The sequence below is a fragment of the Helianthus annuus genome, chromosome 15 (genome assembly GCF_002127325.2).
Source record: "Helianthus annuus cultivar XRQ/B chromosome 15, HanXRQr2.0-SUNRISE, whole genome shotgun sequence".
Taxonomy (NCBI): Eukaryota; Viridiplantae; Streptophyta; class Magnoliopsida; order Asterales; family Asteraceae; genus Helianthus; species Helianthus annuus.
In genome coordinates this window covers 167,273,850-167,283,052 of record NC_035447.2, presented here as the reverse complement: position 1 = coordinate 167,283,052, position 9,203 = coordinate 167,273,850, and the positions used below count along the sequence as shown (strand labels likewise).

Here is a 9,203-nt window from a genome sequence, read left to right as displayed (position 1 = left end):
GCTCGTAGGCAGCGTCGTTCCCGCGCTTATTCCTTTCGGCTGTCCACCAGTCCAATGCCCGCGACTGGAAGACACCGGTAGCATTGAGAGTTCGAAGATGATCCGGGCATCCGCTTTGACGAAGGGTAACTTCCACAGAGTCAAACCAGTGAAATAAGCCTGTAGGGCCCTCTTCACCGGTGAACTCCTTCGGTCCACATGCCTTAAATTGCTTGAAACTGAACGGAGCTTTGCTGGATTCAGTGAGGGTTCGGGATTCTTCCGACGACTTGCTGGTGTTTTCGTACACCTCGCTGACAGCTTTCGCTACAGACCTTGAGATGAGCTTGGCGAGACGTCGGTCTCTCTTTTCCTGACGGGAAAGGTTTTGGCGAGTTCTTGATGATGACGACATGGTCTGCAATAGACATCGCCATAGGGCTCATCACAACGAATTCGAATCTCACTCGTCTTAGTTTACTAAAGCTTAGAATCACGTCGCATCTTACGTCACGTAGCACATATAATCACATAAGCACATAATCATAGAGGCACATAAGCACAGAAGCAATTAGAGCACATAAGCAATTAAGCAAATAGAGCACTTAATTCCCTAAACACGTACGCATTTTTATCACAGAGGCTGTCAGAAAACAGAAACCTATAACCACTAGTCGAGTGTCGTTCGTTTTGCATATCGGATAGCATCACATGGTATCGTCTAACTTAGTCGTATAGCGTAGCATAGCATACTGGTTTCGTTTAGATCACATCAACAGGGGTTTGAATCGAGATAGGATAGCAACAAAAGTCACGCAGATTGATAACAAATGGAGCAATCAACGAATCTTACAACACGTAAACAGGTAAATCATATAAAATCAACGAAGCAACACTCAAAATCGGAAAATGGATTGTCTGCGGCTACTAGACTTTGATTAACCATGGCAATTTAACTATTCACAGTTGGCTTGTCGTCACTTTCGACTCTAGGGGACATGTTTCTGCCTCGATTCTTGGGCATTATGCATGCGCATTCTAGGCCATACTCGTGAGTTCAGGTCGTTGGAGTCCGTCAATTGTCTTGGCGAGATAAGATAAAGTTGGAATAACTGCCAAGGTTAGGGTTCCCCCCCTAGCTCAGCAATTTCTTCCTTGTTTTAAGAAAATTTAGAGGAAAGTTTTCATCAAATTACGGGTTTCAGCCCTAATTTGGTATAATTCTCCCCCGTTTGTTGATAGAAATTTGCACAAAGTAATTGGCAAAAATTTGTAATTTAGGCAGGAGTTCGCGGGTTTCACTCCTAATCCCGTCCAAACTACAAAATTTGGCTCGGAGTTCGGATGTAATGATAGAATAGAAGGAAACAACATAAAATAAGCACATAAACTTGGTCTCTTGGTTTCTAGCTATAGTCTAGGTCTCTAAGACAGCGATCCGGACTAGATCGTGTCTAACCTAATTCCCTATAGTTATGGCTCTGATACCAATCTGTCACACCCCAACCGATGGCGGAATCATCGGGGCGCGGCACTGAGCGAAACAGATTGTTCAGAAGTTTCCATAACAACTATCATACAATTCAGTTATATAACACGTCCCATACCGTGTCCCAAATAATAACAAGTTATCATAGAAATCAACTAAACAATATGGGAACTGTTCCGACAACTCAAATTCTTAATTATTACAGACCGAATTAAATATTGTTTTAAGTCTTCTAGACGGCTAACTGTAGATCTTACTGACTACAGGTGCCAGTACAAGATCTACAGATAATTATGGCCCTGGAGCAGGTATGTGGACACTGTCCTAAGGTCACAGGCTCCTAGAAGCTTATTATTGCCTCGCTTCCCTAGCACGCTAGTAGCTTAAACACCTGTCACATACGTTAAAATAAAAATCAATACATATAATGTAAAGGTGAGTACACAAGTTTGATATAGCATATAAAGTTCGAAAAGTTTACGCATAACCAAGCACGTACACAAGGGCAAACGATGCATGTAAATTATCAACATGGGACCATCGATACCAACGACTTCGAGTTGACTGTCCGAGACAGTTCGCAATACATGATTACCACTGTAATCCATGCAAGTAATTGTCCTTAGCAACCCCCGTGTGAACGGGCGCTGAGTCCAAACTATAGTACTACGTTGCTAAAGCAGGCAGATAGCACTCCACGTGTAAACATAATAAACAACAATCATTTAGACAAGTAATACATGCAAGTAGGTTAGCGTTCAAATAGTTTGTGTTGTTTGTGAATTTGATAGATTACGTATGTAACACCCAAAAGTGCGGAAAGCAAAAAGGGATCGAGTATACTCACAGTGGTTGATCGTGGATTGAGAGGAGCACTGAGAATAGGTTAGCCTGAATAGTTCGATAACAATACAATGAGTAATGCGGAAAAAGTGAACATTGGAAACTGGATCGGATAGACCATTCGATCGGACGGCTGTTCGATCGAGTGGGCTGTTCGATTGGGTTAAAGTCCGTTCGAACATCCCGTTCGATCGGCCGGCTGGCTCGATCGGCTGGTTCCTTCAAGTGGATTGTTTCTTCCTTTGATGTGAAGGATGTGTTTGTGTATGATGGTTTGTATTACCTTTCAAGTTGGCCGATCGAACGGTCTGTTCGATCGGTTGGTCCAACCGATCGGTTAGCAGCTGAGGTTTGGCAAAGTGTCACTCGATCGGGTGGCATGCTCGATCGGGTGACATTCCAATGTTTCGAAAAGGTTAAGTGTTGAAGTATAGTATCTCATGATTCGAGCAGTAATGTTCACAATCGAGTGGCTCGATCGATCGAACAGAACTCAGTCAATACTACACCTTGTGAGTTTATGGGCCCAGGTGCTAGTCGATCGGTTAGCCTAACCGATCGGCTGGCGTAGTCGTTCGACTAGCTGTTCGATTGAATAGTCTAGTCGTTCGGCCAGCTGTTCGACTTGGTTAACCTATCGTTTAACACTTGGTTATTCCCGTTACTTGGTGTGATTTGGAGATAGTTTGACTACGAGTTGAACCACAAAACTGAAGTCCCCACTTAGCCCACTGACTCGAGCAGGAATCACCCAAACTCGGTCAGAGACGGTTTGGAACCTAAGTTTAACGTTTAACCCGAAATCGGTATATCTCTCGGTAGAACCCGAATCTTGAACCATGTGTTTGTTTAGATTGATTTATAAATCGGTTCAAGTCTCGTTTTCACCGTTTTGAGTGTAAAAGAGTTGAAAGATAGATGGAAACCCGTCTTTCAATCCTTTTCCACCGTGAAATGTTAATATCTTTGGTAGATTTTAGGTTGTTCATGTGGAAATCGGTTAGATCTAAGTTATTCATGGTGGAATGATGCCAAACTTAGTGTTCTTGAAGAACACCATGATGACATCACCCAAGAACACCTAGATCTTGGTGATTTCACGGTTGGAATTCAGATTTTGAAAGATAGAAAGATGGAGAATCGATTAAGGATCAAAAACGTACAAAGATTGGAGTAAAATACTTACAGGTTCGAGAGAAATCTGAGAAATGGCGAGAATAGAAGGCTGGTCGGTCAGAGCTTTTCCAAAAGTGGAAAGCTTGACAAGGACAGCCCTATTTATAGGCTTCCAAAAGTGGAAAGGGTTGGCTGATCGAACAGCATCCCTGATCGAGCGGCTGCCCGATCGAACAGCCTGTTCGATCGGCTAGCCTGTTCGATCAGGTTGCCCTGTTCGATCGGCTTGCCTGGTTCTTGAGTGTTTCGCGACGATTTTTGATATTTCGAGTTCGATAATTGAGGAGTAGAGTAGGATAGAGTTCCTATTCAAATTACTTTCAGTCCCAACTACTATATCTAACGTACAAGCATCCTTACAACCTATTTTCAAAGTCGGTTTCGATTGAGTTTGATTATCCTTCGATTCTCGATTGATTTGATTGATTCACCACACCTTTTAACATAAAAGTAACATGCACAAGTAACACGTAAGGCACACACACACGTATAAAAGCATTAAAATTATCCACACTTGAGTTCGATGATTGATTTGATTAGCTTGATTATTGATTGACTAGCTTTATTGCATTGTTACTTCCTATCATTCACAGTCGGTCGTTGATTCACAGTTCGATTATCGGTCGATTAGTTTGATTATACAACACTTACTCCAAATAATATGAAAATCAAAATGAAACTAAAATGAAATTAATCTTTATTGATCTTTAATTCCAATAACAGTCAACTCTTGACTTTGACGTTGACTTTTGGGAAAACACGGGGTGTTACACATTTTCCCAGTTTAGTCCAAAAATTTCATTTTTCGCCTATGGGTCCAAAAAGGTTTCACCATTGTCATTTTAGTCTACTGAGTTAATTTCATCCATTATTTATGTTAACGAGAAGGGCAATTCGGTCATTTTATATGGACCCTTCCCGTTAACAGAAATAATGGATGAAGTTAACCCAGTGGACTAAAATGTCAACGGTGAAACCTTTTTATACTCACAGACGAAAAATGAAAATTTGGACTAAACTGACGAAATGGCCCAAACCACGTGAACTAAAATCGCATTTAACTCAATTATTTATTACTAAATCTTTGACTTTACAAGGTAACCTCGCTATCTCCCCCACGTGTCATGAATCTCCTGAAAAATGGATCCCATCTGAAACTCAAAACACAAACAATGGTCCTCCTCCTCCCTCTCCTACTACTTTGCTTCCGCAATTGAATCTCTTCAATCCATCTTCTTTATTACATTCCCCTTCAATCCCCCTTTTCCCTCTTTCGTCCCCCTCTTACTTGCTTCACCCACCCACTTTTGGCCCCAATTTCAACAAAATGCAAGACTACACATCCACTTTGTTCAAAATTATGTTTTGTGGATTGAGAATCAAGTGGTGTAAGTTAAACACAATGGCTTGGTTCTAATTTCTAATTTGCTAAATGAAGTAACTGTTTGGGTTAACGATTTTTTGTTAAAAAGTTTTACATTGCATACCAAGTGTTTGATGAAATGATTGATTGAGAAAGAGATTGGTGAAATGGGTCCTGGGACTGATGTGTGGCCTCAATGTAGCTCCTTGGATAATGGGTGTTTGAAGGAATGTGTGGAAGAGGATGATGAGCCTGAGGATTCGGATAATGTGAGTCAACCCAAGGCGGCTAAGCCGCCCAGGAATTACCAGCCTATGCGCCATTGTATTAGCCAGGCGATGCTGGCTGGCGCCTCCGATTCGGTTAGTATGTTTGAGGAACATGTTTTGTAATTTGATCGGTTTCGCATGATCCTGTTTTGACTTACAATGGCTTCATAGAATAGGATGTTAATTAGTGATCAAATGATGATAGTAATAGGTGAGATATTAGTGTCTTGTTTTTTTGAGTAAGATTTCGCAAAATTAAGTGTCGCACATTTCGGTTTTTATGAATGAACTCAAGATCTTTGTCATTTGGTCAGTTTTCCATGTTTTTATTGAATGAATTTAAGTGATAGATAGTTTAATACTACACTTCTTAGAATAGCATGATGAAGATCGCACAATAAATTGTGTTTAATATACAAGCGTATAATATAACCGATGTAGATTCGAAGCACTACAAACTGCTAGTGTGTACATTCGTTCATTTATGTTCGTGAACGTTCGCTTATTTACATTTGTTTATGTTCGTTTAATTTTTAGTAAATGCATAAATAGTTATATTTATATAAATATTAGGTTTTCTAACTACTTATATAAATATAACTCATTAGTATATCTATGAACCCTAATTTAGATGTGTTTTCGGATGAACTGTAATATGTTAGACTTGTTGTTCAATCATGCTAATTTATGTTTGTTTCTGTTTATTCAAACACATTCACTTAAATTTTTTTGTTTATGTTCGTTTGTGTTCGTTAATGTTCGTGAACTGTTCGTTTAGGCTTTAAACGAACGAACATAAACGAACACGAACATGCTCGATTTCTTAATGAACGAACACTAACAAAAAAATGTGTCTGATTATATGTTCGTGTTCATGTTCGGTTAAAGTTAAATGAACGAACACGAACATGCCTGTGTTCGTGTTCGTTCGGTTCGTTTACAGGCCTATTTATAGATATGATTATGAAGACCAAACATAAGGCAGATGATTATGTGATTATAGATATGGTAATTCTATCTTTTGGAATTTTTTAATTGTTCTTTTTGTTGTTTGTAAAGAGACCAACAAATGAAGGCAGTGGCGTGAAACCACCAAATAACGAGAGATGTGCGTATGTGCCCATTTTTCGGTCCGGAAGTTGTTCGGAAATGGGTCCAAAACCGTATATGGAGGACGAATATATTTGTGTAGACGATCTTCGAGAACATTTAGATGCGCAACGAGATTACCCTTTTCTTGGAGCTTTTTATGGGGTAACTTATATTGACCCAATATGACTGATTTTCAACTAAAGTAGTCTTGATAATGTATCGTATTCATCTATTATTGCAGGTGTTTGATGGGCATGGTGGCATTGATGCCGCATCGTTTACTAAACGAAACATTCTCGAGTTCATTCTTGAGGACTCTAGTTTTCCAAAGGGGGTGAAGAAAGCCGTAAAAAATGCTTTTGCTAAAGTTGATCATGCACTAGCGGACACTAGATCTCTCGATAATTCTTCTGGAACTACAGCATTGACTGCCCTCATATTAGGAAGGTTAGCTACTTCATGCTCCCTAACATGCCTTCAACAATATTCCATATTTGACGTACGCGTAGGGTTGCAAACGAACCGAACGAACGGTTTGTTCCTGTTCGTTTGTTAAGGAAATATATGTGTTCACGAACTGTTCATGAACACTTACCGAACGAGATTTCATGTTCGTGGTCGTTCATTAAGGAAATGAGCGTGTTCGTGTTCGTTTGTTGACTTTAAGTAACAAGCGCAAACGACGTTCATGAACACAAACGAACACTAACTAGTGTTCATGAACACAAATGAAAACAAATGAACACAGGCAAGAGTTCATGAACAGAACACATAATACACTGATACTTATTAAACATTTTATTGAATTAAATGCCATTTTAGTCCTTGTGGTTTGGGCCATTTTGCCAGTTTAGTCCAAAGGTTTCATTTTTCGTCTGTGGGTCCAAAAAGCTTTCACCGTTGCCATTTTAGTCCACTAGGTTAACTTCATCCATTTTTTCTGTTAACGAGAAGGGCAATTCGGTCATTTTATATGTAATTCTGTTAACTAGAAGGGCAATTCGGTCATTTTATATGTAATTCTGTTAACTAGAAGGGCAATTCGGTCATTTTATATGTAATTTTGTTAACTAGAAGGGCAATTCGGCCATATAAAATGACCAAATTACCCTTCTCGTTAACAAAAAAAAAAACGGATGAAGTTAACCCGGTGGACTAAAATGGCAACGGTGAAACCTTTTTGGACCCACAGGCGAAAAATGAAACCTTTGGACTAAACTAGCAAAATGACCCAAACCACATGGACTAAAATGGCATTTAACTCTATTTTATTTGTCGAAATTTTGAAGCATTCAAATAAAATATAAAAATTTAAAACACTAATGAACTATCGAACATAAACGAACACGTTACCGAACGTTCACGAGCATAAATGAACAAACACGCCATTTGTTCATGTTCGTTCATTTAACTTACGAACGAAATTTCTTGTTCCTGTTCGTTCATCTATTGAACGAACGAACTTCCCGCCAAACAGTTCATGACCGGTTTGCTAAACATTCGGTTCATTTGCGGCCCTACATACGCGGGTCACTGTATTTCAGGGATTTGTATGGTATGCATAATGATTACGGTTATCGACAGGAATATGTTGATTGCAAATGCTGGAGATTCGAGAGCTGTGCTAGGCAAACGAGGAAGAGCGATCGAGCTTTCAACGGACCACAAACCAAGCTGCACATCCGAGAAAATGAGAATCGAAAAGCTTGGAGGTGTGATTTACGACGGGTATCTCAACGGTCAACTGTCGGTAGCACGTGCACTTGGAGACTGGCACATGAAGGGCCCGAAAGGTTCAGATGGCCCCTTGAGTGCCGAGCCAGAGCTGGAAGAGGTAACGTTATGTGAAGAAGACGAGTTTTTAATAATCGGGTGTGACGGTCTATGGGACGTGATGAGCAGCCAATACGCGGTGACAATAGTAAGAAAGGGACTTATGATGCATAACGATCCGGAAAAGTGCTCTAGACAACTTGTTATGGAGGCTTCAAAGCGGAATAGTTGCGATAATCTCACTGTCGTTGTCATCTGTTTCTCATCCGACCCACCACCGAAGATTGAAATACCGAGAATGAACAGACGCAGGAGCATATCCGCTGAAGGACTCGATGTTCTAAAGGGTGTTTTGGGTGATGCTTGAAAATCAGTTCATGTTTTGGTCATTATAACAAAAATGCCCACACTTTTTTAACTTCCAAATTTTGTTGAGTTTCTATCTCAAGTTTGTACAAAACCACTAGTTTCATTTTTTTTATACATTTACAATTCATTTTTGTCTTTGTTTTTCTGTTATAATGTTGTTACAAGATAATAAGACTTGTCATTTGAGGTTTTTTAATATTAGAAAGAGTTAATTACATAATTAGTCCCTGTGGTTTGCACAAAGTAACATACTTAGGTACTAATAGTTTAAAATCACATTGTAGGGTATTAACTTTTCATTTTTTAACGTTTGGAGGTATTAATGTTATTTGTAGGTTTAAAATCACATTCTATTAGTACCTAAGTATGTTATTTTGTGCAAACCACAGGGACTAACTATGTTAATACCCTATAAGTTAATACCTCCAAACGTTACAAAATGAAAAGTTAATACCCTAGAAAGTGATTTTAAACTATTAGTACCTAAGTATGTTATTTTGTACAAACCACAGGGACTAACTATGTAATTAACTCTATTAGAAAAAAAGAAAAAGTTTTTGCAATTGTAGCATTTCATGTCATCTTTTCCACTTGTAAAAATGGGTGAACATGCAAATTGTTTCACATACAAAGGACATGGCTATGTATGTGAATTAGCACTCTATTCAGCTAGCTCTTTTATATTTGCATTTGGTTGAAATTTTAACATCTTACCCCTCATACAAACTACGAATTACTATTGTTCGCTTTACCCAAGATGAGCTCACGACTTGGTTTTTTTTTTTTTTTTTTTTTTTTCTGTTACCCGATTGAAAACTACTAGGAGTCCACCCATCGGCGACTGCTACGT

At 39.2% G+C, this 9,203-nt stretch overlaps 1 protein-coding gene across 1 annotated transcript; it reads left to right on the top strand.

The window, feature by feature from the left end:
- The first annotated feature begins 4,595 nt into the window (after positions 1-4,595).
- LOC110912758 (probable protein phosphatase 2C 47) lies at positions 4,596-8,490 on the top strand. Its single transcript, XM_022157560.2, has 4 exons — positions 4,596-5,212; positions 6,179-6,373; positions 6,453-6,658; positions 7,796-8,490. The coding sequence occupies exons 1-4, from the start codon at positions 5,018-5,020 to the stop codon at positions 8,349-8,351; spliced, it is 1,152 nt and encodes a 383-aa protein (XP_022013252.1). The 5' UTR covers positions 4,596-5,017; the 3' UTR covers positions 8,352-8,490.
- Positions 8,491-9,203: the final 713 nt, after the last annotated feature.

Coding starts and splice junctions, on each gene's coding strand:
- LOC110912758 (XM_022157560.2), top strand. CDS start 5,018: ATGGGTCCTGGGACTGATGTGTGGCCTCAATGTAGCTCCTTGGATAAT. Junction 6,374..6,452: donor TTCTTGGAGCTTTTTATGGG/GTAACTTATATT, acceptor CTATTATTGCAG/GTGTTTGATGGGCATGGTGG. Junction 6,659..7,795: donor ACTGCCCTCATATTAGGAAG/GTTAGCTACTTC, acceptor GGTTATCGACAG/GAATATGTTGATTGCAAATG.